Source organism: Photinus pyralis, unplaced genomic scaffold (genome assembly GCF_008802855.1).
Source record: "Photinus pyralis isolate 1611_PpyrPB1 unplaced genomic scaffold, Ppyr1.3 Ppyr1.4_LG9, whole genome shotgun sequence".
NCBI classification, from domain to species: domain Eukaryota; kingdom Metazoa; phylum Arthropoda; class Insecta; order Coleoptera; family Lampyridae; genus Photinus; species Photinus pyralis.
In genome coordinates this window covers 11,337,244-11,356,739 of record NW_022170878.1, presented here as the reverse complement: position 1 = coordinate 11,356,739, position 19,496 = coordinate 11,337,244, and the positions used below count along the sequence as shown (strand labels likewise).

Genomic DNA, 19,496 nt, shown 5'->3' with positions numbered 1-19,496 from the left:
CGAATCATCGTCAGATGAAATTGACAAATTCGAATCATCACTGTCATTATTAACACTTAGGTATTATAAAGTTCAGCAACATCAACCAAATATAACTTCTCTTTTAAATTAATCACTTTCCACATGTTCACACACTTTCTTCCAGTTGTCAGCTGTAATTTTTTCAAATTCTTCATTTGCCAGCTTTCTAAGTAACATCTTCCATTTTAAATGTAACATTTCTTGCTGCTATGCGATTTAAATAAATAAAAAGGCGGTTTATTTATGTTGTAAAGTCTCAAATCTGATAATTTTCTGTGTGATTTGTGCTAACAATTTGATTGACAGTTATAATAAATAATGCGAATCTTGTCTTCCATGCTCAGGGTACCTCTATAAAGGATAGCGCTATACGTAATTAATGTGCCGAAAGTGATGGTAATAGATGGTACGTCCTTTTGAACTATGTTGGGGTATGGCTGTATCTATGTATTTATATATCTATGTACAATAGGAACAAGTGCGCCATCTCCTCGGTAATCGATACACCTTCCTTCATTTTATATTTGTACAAGTTTCGTTGAGATGTCGCCACGTACGTAACTCCGTTATAGATATGCTTCAGAGCAAAGAAAAGCTTTCGTTTTACCCGTTTTATTTTCTACTTCACTTCAGTACTGAAGTTCGATGTGATTACATCACATATACATAATGGTTAGGGTAAAACGAAAACGCCTATTATCTTTGCTCAGAGCAAGACAGATTAATACCATTGAATTTATAACTATAATTAAATGTTAATACCAACTCCGTTCGAAATAACATTTGAATTTATGCGATTAATAGAGCCATGTCGCACCTACTTCTTAAACCGTGTTATGACTTATGAGTAGTGTGCCTGTTGAATACCTGAATCTGAATCTTGATAGTTTATAAACTTAATACTCTTTGCTTCAATGTACCACATATTTAATAATACCATTGATTATAGCATTGTATAATGTATATGTATTACGTATACAATGATTATAGTGTGTATAATCAATGATAATTCTAATAATACTTATTGTTTATTTACGGAAAAATCTCCTTGGTAATGAGCAAGATTTAAACAATATTTACCGCTAAAAAACTCAAAATAAATGAGTTCATTTTTTGAGGTAATCAACAACAAATTGCCAATCTTTGTGTTTTCTTCCTGATTTTAGTGAAACTGATCCATTAATCACATAATTGCCAGAAAGTAGTTTGGTGCATCAAGAATATGGCCGCCATACGAAAATTTGCTTCAACACGCAGCAATTCGCAAGCGCACACTAAAGAGTCTCCGCGTAGCGGTCAACTTTAGAACTATCTGTTTGAGGATAAAAATGGAAGTTCACGTAGGTATGTAATAAACGTGAATACACAAAAATAACAAAAAGTAATCATTATTGCTCAGTCCTCAGTGTAGAAATGATTACGCGTGTAGTGTCTCAATGCACGGATTCCCCAAAAATGCTCTGAGTAGGAAAAAATGAAAAATTCTTTTACGAATAGAGTAATAGACAAACCCATAACAAATACAATGAAAGTTTGTAGTGCTCGCTTTACAAAAGAGGATTATATTTCACCAGGTAAGCGCACGGCATCAATCGGCAGTTAATCATGAAGCTAAGGCAAAACGTGAAGACCGCTACGTCCGTCGACAACAACTGTTAGAAAAAGCTGTGCGTTTGGAAGCAGCCGACACGCTTCTTTTATTAGCAAACACGCAAACTAAAGAAGAAGAGCTGGTTAATGAAATGTGTTGCGAGACTGAAAGCACAGACCATCAACGGACTGAAAGTTCTTTGAATGTGTTGTATAAGGACGTTTCTGTTCAACTAAATACGTATTTAGATCAGCGTGAGTTTAGCATTGCAGACATTATCAACAATGACTACAGAATTAAATTCTGCACAGGAATTTCCAATGTGACGTTGTTCAACGTAATCGTAATCGCAAATACTTAAGTGTACAGTTTGCAACAAGTAATAGGAACTATACACCGTAGTGAAGGTAGCAAGCCAGAAAGTAGGCAGCGATTAATATGTGCCAACAAGTGTGTAAGTCACTGCAAACAGGCCACTCCCCTGAAAACCACGCCCTATTTTGAATAGAAACTATTAAATCGGCTGCTCCTTTTTGGCTGCTAGCTTCACTACATCCCTAAGTATTTCACTACATCCCTATACAGTGTATAATTCTATTAATACAGCTGCTTACTTTTTGGCTGCTAGCTTCACTACATCCCTAAAGCGTAGAAATTCAAATAAATCGGCTGTCAGATTCACTATATTCCTATATATATATATATAGTACCTACAAATTCCTATCAAAATGGCCCTAAAGGTACAGGAGCGACTTATTATACGAAAACACCTATTCGAAATTGCTCTCAAAACGGCCTTAATCGAGAGTGTTACGCGATGCAATTGATACACAATTTTGATAATGTAATGCCCTTTTAGAAAAAACAAAAAAATTGGAAAGTCTATGTCGGGAAGGTGTTTAAAAATGGCCCTAAAGGTACAGGAGCGACTTATTATACGAAAACACCTATTCGAAATTGCTCTCAAAACGGCCTTAAACGAGAGTGTTACGCGATGCAATTGATACACAATTTTGATAATGTAATGCCCTTTTAGAAAAAACAAAAAAATTGGAAAGTCTATGTCGGGAAGGTGTTTAAAAATGGCCCTAAAGGTACAGGAGCGACTTATTATACGAAAACCCTATTCGAAATTGCTCTCAAAACGGCCTTAATCGAGAGTGTTACGCGATGCAATTGATACACAATTTTGATAATGTAATGCCCTTTTAGAAAAAACAAAAAAATTGGAAAGTCTATGTCGGGAAGGTGTTTAAAAATGGCCCTAAAGGTACAGGAGCGACTTATTATACGAAAACACCTATTCGAAATTGCTCTCAAAACGGCCTTAAACGAGAGTGTTACGCGATGCAATTGATACACAATTTTGATAATGTAATGCCCTTTTAGAAAAAACAAAAAAATTGGAAAGTCTATGTCGGGAAGGTGTTTAAAAATGGCCCTAAAGGTACAGGAGCGACTTATTATACGAAAACACCTATTCGAAATTGCTCTCAAAACGGCCTTAATCGAGAGTGTTACGCGATGCAATTGATACACAATTTTGATAATGTAATGCCCTTTTAGAAAAAACAAAAAAATTGGAAAGTCTATGTCGGGAAGGTGTTTAAAAATGGCCCTAAAGGTACAGGAGCGACTTATTATACGAAAACACCTATTCGAAATTGCTCTCAAAACGGCCTTAAACGAGAGTGTTACGCGATGCAATTGATACACAATTTTGATAATGTAATGCCCTTTTAGAAAAAACAAAAAAATTGGAAAGTCTATGTCGGGAAGGTGTTTAAAAATGGCCCTAAAGGTACAGGAGCGACTTATTATACGAAAACACCTATTCGAAATTGCTCTCAAAACGGCCTTAAACGAGAGTGTTACGCGATGCAATTGATACACAATTTTGATAATGTAATGCCCTTTTAGAAAAAACAAAAAAATTGGAAAGTCTATGTCGGGAAGGTGTTTAAAAATGGCCCTAAAGGTACAGGAGCGACTTATTATACGAAAACACCTATTCGAAATTGCTCTCAAAACGGCCTTAAACGAGAGTGTTACGCGATGCAATTGATACACAATTTTGATAATGTAATGCCCTTTTAGAAAAAACAAAAAAATTGGAAAGTCTATGTCGGGAAGGTGTTTAAAAATGGCCCTAAAGGTACAGGAGCGACTTATTATACGAAAACACCTATTCGAAATTGCTCTCAAAACGGCCTTAAACGAGAGTGTTACGCGATGCAATTGATACACAATTTTGATAATGTAATGCCCTTTTAGAAAAAACAAAAAAATTGGAAAGTCTATGTCGGGAAGGTGTTTAAAAATGGCCCTAAAGGTACAGGAGCGACTTATTATACGAAAACACCTATTCGAAATTGCTCTCAAAACGGCCTTAATCGAGAGTGTTACGCGATGCAATTGATACACAATTTTGATAATGTAATGCCCTTTTAGAAAAAACAAAAAAATTGGAAAGTCTATGTCGGGAAGGTGTTTAAAAATGGCCCTAAAGGTACAGGAGCGACTTATTATACGAAAACACCTATTCGAAATTGCTCTCAAAACGGCCTTAAACGAGAGTGTTACGCGATGCAATTGATACACAATTTTGATAATGTAATTCCCAAACAATTGGAAAGTCTATGTCGGGAAGGTGATTTCAAATGACCCTAAGGTCGGTAACTCATTATTTGACGAGAACGTTGCGTTCTCAAGAGGAACTAACAAATCATAGTGCCCGATAAAAAATTCGATAATTTGACGATAATAATAATAATAATAAACCCTAATCGTTACTTGAATTTAATCCGTGCGATTAGTTAACCAGGCTACACCTGAGTTCTCACAAGAAACACCGACTATAATAATAATAATAATAATATTCTCAGAAACAACCCACTCGTATACAACCGAAGCGCAAAAACCTTAACAGCACCACAGGCTCACAAAATACTGCAATATCTCCACCAAAAACCCTAGCAACCACACAAATACAACCTCAAGAACAAAGAAACACCATAAATACAAGTAACGCAACATGCACTACAAAGACAGGTCCACCCAATAAAGTTACACGTCCTAGCACAGTTAAAAAACACAAAACTCCTTCTTCACTGAAACACACCACATTATCACAACCCACTCGTATACAACCCAAACGCAAAGCCAAAGAAACACTTACACAATAAACTATTTAATAAAATTACAGGAATTATTATAATGATATTTTTGTTTTGTTTTCTTCTTTCCTGATAGCGTTGACTATTGTGGCCATTAATAGCTATGTTGGTAAGTATGAATTACATACTATCCCTAGATTTCCAATGTGAGTGTGTGAATATTTATTTTATTTTTATTTTTATTTTTTATTTTTCTTTAGAACCCTACATAACTTCACCAGACACAGACACAGACACTAATCGTTACTTGATTTTAATCCGTGCGATTAGGCACGGCTAGACCTGAGTTCTCACAAGAAACACCGACCATAATAATAATAATGATTTAATAGCATTATAGCAAATCGTTACCGCTATAACGCCCACCTATACGCACAAATAATTACTATTGTACTCTATTCCACACCACCATTGAGGTTGAGTATTAGGCGCGTTTTTTTTTAAGTGGTATCCCCAGTAGGCCTATTCCACTATACAAATTTGTTCTAAACAGTGAAGATATTTACCCTAAAAATGCGAACCCTCTCAATGGGCATGGGCAACTGCCCTCGCATTTGTCCTACAAATTTGGAAAAAACACGGTCTTGAGAGCAGGGAGGAAGTTCACCCTAAAAATGCGGACCCTCTCAATGGGCATGGGCAACAGCCCTCGCATTTGTCCTACAAATTTGGAAAAAAAACCCGGTCTTGAGAGCAGGGAGGAAGTTCACCCTAAAAATGCGGACCCTCTCAATGGGCATGGGCAACAGCCCTCGCATTTGTCCTACAAATTTGGAAAAAAAACACGGTCTTGAGAGCAGGGAGGAAGTTCACCCTAAAAATGCGGACCCTCTCAATGGGCATGGGCAACAGCCCTCGCATTTGTCCTACAAATTTGGAAAAAAAACACGGTCTTGAGAGCAGGGAGGAAGTTCACCCTAAAAATGCGGACCCTCTCAATGGGCATGGGCAACAGCCCTCGCATTTGTCCTACAAATTTGGAAAAAAACACGGTCTTGAGAGCAGGGAGGAAGTTCACCCTAAAAATGCGGACCCTCTCAATGGGCATGGGCAACAGCCCTCGCATTTGTCCTACAAATTTGGAAAAAAAACACGGTCTTGAGAGCAGGGAGGAAGTTCACCCTAAAAATGCGGACCCTCTCAATGGGCATGGGCAACAGCCCTCGCATTTGTCCTACAAATTTGGAAAAAAAACACGGTCTTGAGAGCAGGGAGGAAGTTCACCCTAAAAAATGCGGACCCTCTCAATGGGCATGGGCAACAGCCCTCGCATTTGTCCTACAAATTTGGAAAAAAAACACGGTCTTGAGAGCAGGCAGGAAGTTCACCCTAAAAATGCGGACCCTCTCAATGGGCATGGGCAACAGCCCTCGCATTTGTCCTACAAATTTGGAAAAAAAACACGGTCTTGAGAGCAGGGAGGAAGTTCACCCTAAAAATGCGGACCCTCTCAATGGGCATGGGCAACAGCCCTCGCATTTGTCCTACAAATTTGGAAAAAAAACACGGTCTTGAGAGCAGGGAGGAAGTTCACCCTAAAAATGCGGACCCTCTCAATGGGCATGGGCAACAGCCCTCGCATTTGTCCTACAAATTTGGAAAAAAAACACGGTCTTGAGAGCAGGGAGGAAGTTCACCCTAAAAATGCGGACCCTCTCAATGGGCATGGGCAACAGCCCTCGCATTTGTCCTACAAATTTGGAAAAAAACACGGTCTTGAGAGCAGGGAGGAAGTTCACCCTAAAAATGCGGACCCTCTCAATGGGCATGGGCAACAGCCCTCGCATTTGTCCTACAAATTTGGAAAAAAAACACGGTCTTGAGAGCAGGGAGGAAGTTCACCCTAAAAATGCGGACCCTCTCAATGGGCATGGGCAACAGCCCTCGCATTTGTCCTACAAATTTGGAAAAAACACGGTCTTGAGAGCAGGGAGGAAGTTACCCTAAAAATGCGGACCCTCTCAATGGGCATGGGCAACAGCCCTCGCATTTGTCCTACAAATTTGGAAAAAAACACGGTCTTGAGAGCAGAGGGGAAATGTACCCTAAAAATGCGGACCCTCTCAATGGGCATGGGCAACAGCCCTCGCATTTGTCCTACAAATTTGGAAAAAAAACACGGTCTTGAGAGCAGAGGGGAAATGTACCCTAAAAATGCGGACCCTCTCAATGGGCATGGGCAACAGCCCTCGCATTTGTCCTACAAATTTGGAAAAAAACACGGTCTTGAGAGCAGGGAGGAAGTTCACCCTAAAAATGCGGACCCTCTCAATGGGCATGGGCAACAGCCCTCGCATTTGTCCTACAAATTTGGAAAATATACTACGTGGCTGTTTTAATTTAGATCGCACAATCTACATCTAAATGTAATGTTTCTGAATTGGGACGCGTCATTAATGTTATAAATTTTAAAATTTGATAATACACAATTAAAATGAGTCCATCTACGACAAGAAGCACATTCGACCATTCCTTGTTCAACAGATTTTGGAGCTGTTTCTCGTGAGCAGTGTATACATATATTGATCATCGAATTTGAATTTATTAACAAGAACATTTTCAAGAAATCGCGGTACTGATCAGGATACAACGTAGGTGTTTCGTTATTAACAATACAACAAGCTATATAGATACATATTGGACCGCAATTAGAACTATCGGTTTGTTGAAAATGTTCCATTACACCACATGTCCAATTTGTGAGAGATATATCATTTCGCTTTAATATTTTTCTAAACTTTCGCCAGTACGTTCTACTTTTCTCTAATTCTCTACATTTTAAAGGGTCTATGTAGTAAAATATTTTATTTACAAGATCACCGTATAATAAGCACCAGTGGTTTTGATTCTGGTGAATTAAATACAAAAATTTCTCTACTTTTCCATCAATTTTCGTGCCCTCATTATGGAATATATCTATTTGGGAATTTACATATTGCACATCAGTCCTTTTTCCAATGATTAAATCCAAGCAAATATCGATAACCTGATTGGTAATCCATTTACCGGAATTGAGCGTTGCAAAATCTACTGAATCAATTTCGTGCAGTATGCTGTTGGTTTTCCCAGCATAGTCACCCACTGTATATCGAAAATCACGATCAGTATAATAATTTATATCCCCTATTAAATGATTATCTAGAATGGGTAATTGGTTTACTGTTGTGTTTTTAATTCCGGATAATTGCCAATTTGAATAAATGGTGTTAGGGTTTGTAGCTTCTGTACCTTTATGGTCTCTGATCAAGTCACATTGTTCAGCGGTAAGAACACTTTTATCAAAATGAGGTGTATTTTCGAAAGAACTATCCTTAGGACAGAGGCTTTCTGGATAAATAGTGGATTGATCCCATTCCGCTAACGACGGTGATTTGTCCAAATTAGCAGTACTAGAAAGAATAGATTTGTTTAGATTAATCGCTTGGGGCGCGACAGAGAATTTGCTGAAAAATTTGTTAATATTTTCGGAACGTTTACCCCATTGTTCCTCTTTTGTAGTTAGAGAAGAAGATTCATCCTTGACTTCGTTAGTATTTGTTTTGGCATTATCTACTTTAATAGTTTTACATTTTATAGTATTCCGTTTTTTCTTTGTAGTTTTAAGGGATATATTTTCATGGCGCAATCGCGGCGTAATTAATTCGGACATCATACGAATGTATCTTGGTGCCAAATTCCTCATCTTTCCTAACAGTATATCTTTCTTAACAATTCTGAACCAACTCTCAACCACGCCATTATTGTCACGAACGTAGCCTAGCTTCTTTATAACTACCCCAGATACAATCGGATAGTATGTTAACACGGATTCGACCACATATTTAAAGAAGATAATATTATAAAACACATTTTCTTTTAGGATTTCACCTGTTTCAAAATTAACGCGGTTCAAACATTCCCACAAGTGAAGAAAATGCTTATAGAAAGGGGAACATTGTTTTATTGTGGTACCATCGCGTACTGCCATTTCATACTTCCAACAGTATTTAATCTCAGGTATGATAAACTTTCTTTGGGACTTGCGCGTGAATGAATTTATATATGAATAAGATTCTTGAAAATAGGTGCATTGCTTTGGAAGTGCGAAAATAACATAAAAATGCTTAAATAATTCAACCATGTCTTTTAAACTGGTACTATTTATAATAATACTAAACACCTTTTTGAATAAGTCCCTGACTATAAATAATTTTGAAAATTTTTTACTGTTCGTTATGCTCAAATGATAAAAATGAGAGGAACAAACATGAATTTTAACTAGATTATTGTCAAAATAGAAGGACTGAGCAGCGGGACCAATGGAATACCAACATTCTATAATATATTGTTTTAAATCTATTTTATTAAAAGTCAATAAAGCTGCTTGAATTAGTGCTAAACTGAAATCTGTTTCAATTTTACCAATTATGTGTCTCTTGGATTTTTTATGTTGAAAATAGGGGCTGCCGGAAACTGTTATTACATCAAGAAGAAACGAGTTTAAGAAATAAGTCAGTGACGGAATGTTTTGTGAAGAAGTAAGAAATTCACAAATCGGGATTGGAGATTCCGCCTTTTGGCTTCTAATTACTAAGGCATAATATAAAATTTTTTTTTTAATCCATTTGGGTTTGGCGATCAAGGTTCCCGTAGCATCTAAGTATAATGATACCGGTTTTCTATTTTTTACCGCGGTAGCTCGCAAATGTTTCAACTGCTCTTCCGTTACAAGCCGAACGAAAAATGGATCAAAACTTAAAGATTGAATATAACCTAGTAGTTTACTTCCTTTCATGGTTTTCCGAAAATAAATTTGAAGTTTTTGAAGATGGGCAAATAGATCCCTATCTAGGTCTTTTTTCTTATTTTGTTCGCTGGAAATTTTTCTCAATATGTTACTGTCAGGGGCGTTATTCAAATTACCAGCTAACAAAGCATTGTAGTCACAGGCCCCCAGTTTTTTTAATTTTAAAATACTCGGTGCTGTATATAAAAGTTCCGTGGCGATTTTAGCTCTCTCAGATCCCTTAATAAATCTTCGATGAATTTCGTTGGTATGATGAATTTTTCCTACTCTGACAATTTTAATTACTTTATCATGTTGCAAATTTAAATTTTGTTTGCAAATAAAATTAAATGTTGCACATGTAGAATGTTTACACTTTGCTTTAGCCTTAAAAGGTACTTTGACGCTCATTTTATGGTACTTAAAAGATAACACACATAGAGGATATATTTTTTCAAAAAATTTATTTATTTCGTCGGTCCATCCCTTCTTCATTACACCATCTTTACAATCGTACATTGTGGTCCATATTGCGAAAGGTATTACAATCTCATCTGTGTGGTGGGAGTTTGATTTGTTCAACGATATTTTAGTATCTTCTGTTAAAACTCCTGTTTTTTTGGGAAAAGATTTTTTTAAAGGAGGTATATAAATATGATCATATTCATTAATTACATCGTCCTTTTCACGAATTGAAACACAAGGAGCTGATGTATTCATTTCTTGAACGTAGTTACTAGATTTAGGAACAGATAATTGAAAGTTATCGGAAATAGGTGTATCAGGAAGTTGAGTATGTATCTCATTGAAAGATTGATCAGGAAATAAATCAGTATGTAGCACATTACATATGTTTTCCCTTGTAGATAAGTGGGTAATTTTATAACGTGAACGAACCTCATACTTAACATTTACATCATGTTCCCAAATACGTTCCACCTTTTGTAACAAATTATAAATAAATTGACGGCGGTGAATTTTGTTGATCTTCGAATTGCGGGGTATAGCGTTTGAGTTTAACAATTTATCAATAAATATTCTACAACTGGGGTTACCTAAATGAAATTGTATATCTTCCTCTGATTTGAAAGACTCCACTATACAATTTATTAAAACACTTCTATTTAAATTACTGGTTTGCTTTTGAAAAGGCATTTTAGATTTAAAAAAATTATCTAGTACAAAAATTCTACTCACGTGATATGATATAGGTAGCAGTACTTAACAAAGTAGTGATACTACTCACTCTTTCGGAAAAAAAATTTCTTTAAAACACTCTGTAAGCTCTGATACCACACACTACACGACTGAAGACTTCGAGTATAATAAACAAATTCTTTCATTCATGTTCCAATACACCTTCTTTGGAAGACTAATTGCTCTCATCGTCATTAGGGTTAAGCGATTCATTATGTACCTATTTCCTGTAATTAGTTTAATCGATCTAAATCCTATTCAAATCTTCCAAATATAATGGCGAAGGGAAATTTTCTAATTGAATGTAATTAAATTTTACTATCCCTATCTTAATTGTTGAAGTTGAATGAAAGTTTGAATTTAATACACTTACGTTTTCAACTAGATTCACTTAATTACATTGCAACATTTTAAAACAATGAATAGTGACGCCAGAATGTCGTCTTTTTGTTCAAGGGGAAAATTAATATTAAATTTCATTTGAAGTCAAGTCAGAATTACGAGTACCTACGGGGTGTCAATTTTAAAACTTGCAATCGGCCATATTTTCCAAAGTAAAGAAGGTATTTAAAATCGCGCAAAACCGTTTCGGGGATATCGAGGGGGAACCAGAATGACGTTATGAGTAACAACACCCCCCCATTAACCCCCCAGCCCCCCCCCCCTCTTCAAAAATCCTAAATGGTATAACCCTATACTTGTGACACATCCTTGGAAAGCTACTGAAAAATACTTTCCAGTGGTACCAATAAAGTCGATATTCATTAAGACAATTTAACAACAAAAATGTAATAATTAACAAAAAAAACTAAATGTTGACATTGAGGGATTTATGGCAAATTGGCCAAGAACTTCAACCTGAACTGTTTCATTAAGCAATCTTGGTTGCTTTCTTTTTTATTGACTTACAGTACCTACAGCTGAACGTGTGGAAATAATATTCATTTATGCGGCTCCGAAAATCGATCATCTTTTAGAACAGCTAGAACGTTTAATGATAGTCATCCCGGGAGAAATAAATGTAAGCCATGCCTATGATCAAGATTTGGTCGCTAAATTCCAAGAAACGGGTGTCACCCTGTATATCTAAAATGCTGAGTAAGAAAGAGTTGGCCCGTTTTCATATTCTTATTAGCCTTGAAGGTTGAAGTTCCTCTTTGGTTGAAGCTTGATTTCCTATGTTTAGGTTGTACTACTACATTTTTACCACCAAAATTGCAGTCATTTAATGTTAATATTCAATTTCAAATATTCAACGATTATATCCCATTATATCCCCGGTTGGTCTCTAAACTCAAAAATTTTAACTTGGAAGCCCTACTCCCTGTGTTAAGAGGCCGTCGTACGCACATGAAATATAGTTACGCATTTTGGTTCAGCTCTTAGCAATTTTTGCAAAAACAGTGTTAGTTAGTAACATCATCACAGTCACGTTGGATTCTAAAACTTTTTTCTATACTTAGGTACTTTCTCTTGTAACAGATTTTTGATATTTTGTAAATATTAATAACTACGGCACCCGAAAATACCATAAATATCAAGTACTTACTTACTTCTACAATTATTTATGCAAAATTGGATTAAATCAAAAATCTGTTACAATAGAGGCATAGATGTGTCCTTTATCTTTACTGTGGTACCTAACAATACAATTTACTCAAAATTTTATACTAAATCCCACACCTCTACACGCTATTCGACTCATATAATTTCTATTGAAGCGCTTCCCTAGTCGTATGCAGAGAACGTCCTAGACCATTGAGAATCATCATCATTCACTCAACGCTAAAACGGGAAACAATTTTGTAGAATCATGGTTTTATTTTTTGAAGCATCTCAGTTCATGTGTGATTGTGTGTTGCAATATTTTTGATTTCCATCCCTACACCGCATTTTTTTACTATCTATGTGTCGAAAAAACAGGACACTTTTGTGGTTTTCCGGAACAACGGAACATACAGCGCGTTGCATCGACAGGCGGGACATATGAAATTCCATGGAAATTTAAAGGAGGTTAATTATTGGCTTCCCTAATTATTTTGGAGGAAAATCTATTTAGGGTATTTGAATAGCATTAAAATCCGCATTTTTTTGATAATTCTATCAACTATTGATTTTGTGGGTATCGGTCTGTTCAGGTACCTACCTACTGAGCAGCAAACATGTCTGATATCTGTCGATAACTATTTCCTTGATAATACTATTTTTATTCATCAATACTTTCTCTTCAGTCGTGTGTAATTCAGACAACTTCATTTGCCATTCCGAATATTGTCGTTTTGGCTTCCGTATGTTTATTCTCGTTCGTGTGTGATGTATTCAACTGAAGGAAACGTTGATATTGTCAATTGCGGTATAGTGCTCGTAACAGTTTAAGAAGCCTAATAAGAGATTTATTTTCTCTTCCGTTCACATATGGAAGGCGAATGTGTATTAGCGTACGGCTGAATGTCTTACGCACATATCACTGGTCAATTTCATAGGTATAATAATTTGGAATGCTTATGGAAAGGATATGGTATGGAAACGTGAGAATCAACCTTTAAGACCACTACTTCAGTCGCAAGGTATATACGATATTTTTTGTACTTCCGAAACTGAAACACTTAATATATATGGAGTTATAGAACGCGTTCTTTCAAAAAATCGCTGCTTAACAAGTTACCATAGGAACGTTGCGTTGGTACGACAATCCCTATGCTATGGTAACTAAAATAATTTGGAAACTGTCATTGCTAGTGTCATAATTTTGGCGATGGGTGACAAAGGTGTATTTGATATTGATAAAAAGCAGCCAAACTAGGTAAAGAATTAATACCACCGAAATCCAAAAAACTATATCAGCAGCAGTACAATGCGTTTAAAAAGTGGTGCCGCATTCAAAATGTGGAATAACCTACTGAAATTGCCTTGTTAGTAATTTAATCCTTCCGGGATTTTCGTCCAAATTTAATCCCGCGGTGGGACAAAAAGTGACACTTCAGTACTTGTCATAATGGAGTGAAGTTGTCACTTTAGTCTCGGAAGTACGAAAAATATATTTGGGAAAGACAAAGATTTCTTAATTATCAAATATAAAAATATGGATCATCCACTTCGTTACTAATTAATTTATGAAAATAATCGATATAAAATATAAATTCGTAACTACCTACTTACCCTGCTTTAATCTTCAAATTCTATTTATCAAACAGGCAAGGTTTGCCGCGATTAATTCCAACCTGTATCCCTTTGAGAATCTGAGGCCGACCCTATGTTAAGCCATAAAGGGATTAAATTTACCACATTTTAGAGAAATAATTTAAGATTTACTGTAATAACTTACTATTAGTATAGGTACGACGAGGTACCCGTTCGTGAGCTCTTCCTCTCGCTTGGGGACGGATGGAAGCTGTGCAGAAAGGAATCGGGAAGTACTTTACGATTACGAAGTCGCTGATATACTTAAACATCTAGGTGGATTTTAACAAGTTGCGAATCTATTTGCCAGTGAGTTCCTGCATAATTTAACGATCAATTGAACCTGTGAAAATTGATCGTGATTATATGAGTTGTCCAATCCAAATAATTATTGTTTACTATAAGTAATGTAGATGTAGATGTTTAGAGCTCTAAAGGCCACCACCAAAGCGGGTGGGCATAAGCTCATTCCTCATTGGCCCTAACCGCCAACTGTGGTATTGATCCACAACCCGCAAAAATAAAAAACACAAATATAATTTCTAAGTTGTTACAAAAACTGAAGCTTCCCCGCGCTATTAGGAAACAAACAAACATATCCCAAAAAGAAAATCATGTCAGGGTGGAGAATCGGATTGTTGTAGAACGTATCCGAACATTTAAATGTGTTAGGGCTTTGCTTATGAGCAAAAATCTTTGTTTGATGCAAGAAACATTCCCAACATCAATTTTTGGCAGATTGTTGCTATCAGCTTTCGTATATCCACTTTCCATTCTTACTTGGGTTAAAAAACAAAACTTTAGGATAATACATTCTGGTGGTCTAGTCGTACAATTATTATCGGTGATAGCACGACTTTCTGAAAATTGAACGAGTGCATATAACTGCTTATAAGTCAATGAGAGAATTTGGTGTCACCTTTATGCACGATGAAAAATACCTATAGGTACAAATGTGTTTTTTGTTTTTATTTTGTTACAAACATATAGTACAATAATACAATATATACAATGTTATAAAATACGTTTATTTACACATATACACCACCATCACCAATTAACAATACCTATACTACAATAATAATAACTAAAACTACCCATCACCAATTTTTACAATATGTGCGTATTTACAATAAACAATTAAATAAAGTTAAGCCCGCCATATTAAGGTGAATTCCGTCCCTGTAACAAAAAAATTGCATTTAAAACAAATGATTTAATACAATCCTGGTGTACTTACTCTTCAAAGTACTGCTCTTGGTCTCCCACCACCACAGCAATATCGATGAGTCTTATGTGAACTGCAAAGCAAAAATGAAATAAATACACAAAAATATTAATCATATTCATTAACTTACCATTTTTATTCGCCACACTCCTTAAAAACTCGTTGAATTGGATAGCAACGTCTTGCTGCAGTGGAGGGAGTTTTATAGTGGGGTAAGTGCACAGATTGACTCGAATCTTGCACCTTTTCAAATCTTGCAACAACCTGTGCATCCCTACGCGAATGCTGCGGATTTTTGCATTCTGTAATCAAAAAGAACCCCGTTTATAAATGTTTATATACAACAGCAGATATGTACTTACCCTGCGTATATCATTTCCGCCAATCAGCACGATCACCTCTCGGCCCAGCTGGTACCTATACTCCTCGCCCTGCCGCAGGATTCGAAGGACTCTCTTCCGGAGCTGGCCAATCGTTTGACCACCTATGGCCAGCTCGACAAAAACCCTTCTGCGGTTGGAACTTACAGAGGTATAGGTCGAGGCTCTTCGGCCCAACTGGGCAGTGGCCAGTCTCCTGAGGTTAGAATCTCCCAACAAGGTCACTTCGTTCTGAAACAAAATAAACCATGAGTTAGATATAAAACAGGGGGTTATTTAGTGTGTGGTAAATTACACAAGACGTAAAAACAACATATTAAGAAAGTGTATAATAGTACTTACGTTATTAATGACAAGCATCGTTCGTTCCTCCAGGCTCCAATTCCACACAATTTACAATTTTATAGGCAGGTACGTACCGGTCAGACTATGAAGAACTGAATGAATTAAAGTAATTTAGGCCGCCTATTTATACCAAATACTAACAATAAACGTGATTACGATTTGGAAGCTATTAATTACTGCACAATTAGTGAAAGTGAAAAGGTCTTTAATTGCATTGCTGGAGATTACGATGTTTTTTGTGACATGCTCCTCTGCATTTAGGGCCATTAACACCTTCCCGACATAGACTATCATATTTTATTTGTTTTTCTAAGAGGCATTAGGTACCTTATAAAAAGTTGCTATCAATAGAGTTGATATCCTTTGCAGTAATTGCAATGATGAAAACAACATCTGTAGGTAGGTACTTGAAAAAAGTTAGATTATCGGTGTTAGTTTTATAATTATATACCCTTTTCTCTTTTACTATCATTTTTTTTTCAATGATTTGTGCGTTTTTTCGAAATTTTTAGGAAATATACTCATTTAGATAATAAATCCCTTTTTAACCATGAGTAACTGTTCTTTGTTTATACCTAATACTGTTTGCAGTTATAAAAAATGCGATGGCTTCATTTCTTTAACTGAAAAACCATTTTTCTTGTTCAGCAATGGATTTCGTACAGAAAACTATGAGTTTTCAATTATGTACCTACATCCCGATACCTAAAACGAACAAATTTTGTAGAAACGGAAGAGCTCGGCGAATTTGTGCAGCTATTGTAGATACTACCCTCAATTTTCTGTGTTCAATCCATTGTCGAACAGAAAAAAGGGGGTTCATTCAAAAAATTAAGGTTTCTCAATTAAACATCTGCGAAAATTACCGTGAACTCCAGAGCACACGGTATACATTTGGTAACAATTGCAATTGTTACATATTATATAAGTAAAGTCTTATTGACTTAAACCCTGAAAAAATGTCTTATTTGCTTTATAAAAGGAAATTTATAAGTGAATTACTCGCAATTTTGCGTAAATTGAGAAAGTGAGAAAAAATTAGGGCATCCATGCGAGTCAAACCTCCAGTATACAACTAAAGGTCGTATACATTTGAAAATATTTTAGTCAAAACGGGCTTATTGAGTACAGATAATACATGCATAAATTTTTGTGGCATCATGCTTATAATGCCTTGCCGTTTGTGGATACATAGATGCTGTATCCAATCAGTAGTAAATTGGATGTTTATAGATATGAATGTACTTGGTTATTAAAAACCTAAGGGCAATAATGAGAAAAACAGTAAAGGGTTGTCACCATATACCATATACCTTTAATATAGGTTGCGATCATTTTGTTTGACGGTATTGTCATAAACATTATTGGGCATTGTCCGTTTAACGCTGTAATATTATCTCTAAGAGTATACAATTATTTAATGAAAAACACATGTGTATATCTGTATCAACACTGTAGTTTGCTTTGGGTCTTTGCTATATTGCACTGTTTTCGAGTTAAAAGTTATGGTAATATACTCCGATACGATAATACATGTTGGTTTTTGTACATATTGTATAATTTATTTTGAAGGTTGGAAATATGGCTTTATCAGGATCTAGGTACATAAGTAAGCAAATAAATTAGTTCATCTGTCATACTTTTAAATAAAACACTTATCTATATCTTCAATAGTAATTTTTTAATTTCCGATTATTGGATTCCCTAATAATTTTAGAAACAAAGTATATCCGTACATACCATAGGTAAACCTCTCGCCAGGAAAGATTGACGGTCACAAAACACTTGATCCTGGTCTACAATCTATGTTTTTCTAAAGATGTGAGCGACTTCCGGGATAGTATCGTGTTAATGTTGAACAAAAAGACCTTTCGTTCAACATTGGCCCATCCTATTCCGGAAGTCGCTCGCATCTTAAGAAAAACATAGATTTCAGATCAACACAAGGTGTGCTGTGACCGGCAATCTTTCCTGGCGAGAGTTATTTTGTTTTCTATTTTATAAAATGAGAAACCGAAAAATTAAAAACTGTGGCGTTTAGAAAGTCGGTAATGCCATGGAATTGTGAAATCAAACAAAAGCGCCTACATTTTCCATTATTTTGACGTTTTGGGGTAAACGATTTTTTCGTTTTAAATTGTCCATTTGGGTCCAAATAACATGATTTGAAGAGTGCACACACAACCTTTGGCAGCCAAAAAATTTTTTATTGGACCGATTTTGTTTGTTTTTTTTTTATCGACGCAGAATGTTGTTTTCTTTAATTTACTATAAAGAAGTGTTATTCATAACATATGGACCGTTTTCGAGGTTTAAGCGAAAATCTGAAAAAATACCGAACATTAAGGTTTTTTTGGCTGCAAAAGTTGGTCCGGAAAAAAATTTGTGTGCACTCTTCAAATACATGTTATTTGGACCCAAATGGACCATTTAAAACAATAAAATCTTTTACACCACCATTTGCAAGTCAAAATTATCTGCATAGTGGAATATTACTATAAGTAATTATTAAGTTTTATTATCTACAAAATGTATTCAACTGCAGCATAGGTAAAAAACGGTAAAGTGGTTCTATTCTAGAAATGTTAAGTAAATGCGTTGTTCACTTTCAGCGCAAAATACCCGGATCGTCCAATTCCAAGCAGTACGAAAATTACTCGAGATGTACATATTTTTGAATCTATATGTTTAATATCATACTACCATTTCTTAAAAGTACCAGTTTTCGGATATACAATTTTTTTGGTGTCAGAATTCAAAAAATGTGACCAGTGGATTTGATGAGAATTAGAATAATCGCGATGACATTAAAACTGTATTTGAATCTGTTAACAAACAATTGCTAATTATGTCCACCATAATAATATGTAATTTATTAGAACAGTGAAATTGATTACAATTAATTACATGAAAATAGCTGTCATTAAAAATCTATTCGAACATGTTAATAATTGCTAATTTTATCCACTAATCACACTAATGCAAAGATCATTATAAATAAATTATAGATATCAAAATTGTGTATCAATTGCATCGCGTAACACTCTCGTTTAAGGCCGTTTTGAGAGCAATTTCGAATAGGTGTTTTCGTATAATAAGTCGCTCCTGTACCTTTAGGGCCATTTTTAAACACCTTCCCGACATAGACTTTCCAATTTTTTTGTTTTTTCTAAAAGGGCATTACGTTATCAAAATTGTGTATCAATTGCATCGCGTAACACTCTCGATTAAGGCCGTTTTGAGAGCAATTTCGAATAGGTGTTTTCGTATAATAAGTATACCTTTAGGGCCATTTTTACACACCTTCCCGACATAGACTTTCCAATTTTTTTGTTTTTTCTAAAAGGGCATTACGTTATCAAAATTGTGTATCAATTGCATCGCGTAACACTCTCGATTAAGGCCGTTTTGAGAGCAATTTCGAATAGGTGTTTTCGTATAATAAGTCGCTCCTGTACCTTTAGGGCCATTTTTACACACCTTCCCGACATAGACTTTCCAATTTTTTTGTTTTTTCTAAAAGGGCATTACATTATCAAAATTGTGTATCAATTGCATCGCGTAACACTCTCGTTTAAGGCCGTTTTGAGACCAATTTCGAATAGGTGTTTTC

At 35.6% G+C, this 19,496-nt stretch overlaps 2 protein-coding genes across 2 annotated transcripts in view; both read right to left on the bottom strand.

The window, feature by feature from the left end:
* The window catches only part of LOC116181334 (probable G-protein coupled receptor B0563.6), a 34,262-nt gene that overhangs the window by 9,452 nt on the left and 5,314 nt on the right, over window positions 1-19,496 (bottom strand). The gene's annotated exons all lie outside the window — the stretch shown is intronic.
* Window positions 14,963-17,685, bottom strand: LOC116181336. Its single transcript, XM_031501663.1, has 5 exons — window positions 15,881-17,685; window positions 15,521-15,769; window positions 15,289-15,460; window positions 15,171-15,231; window positions 14,963-15,112 (listed from the first exon to the last, which is right to left on the bottom strand). The coding sequence occupies exons 1-5, from the start codon at window positions 15,896-15,898 to the stop codon at window positions 15,058-15,060; spliced, it is 555 nt and encodes a 184-aa protein (XP_031357523.1). The 5' UTR covers window positions 15,899-17,685; the 3' UTR covers window positions 14,963-15,057.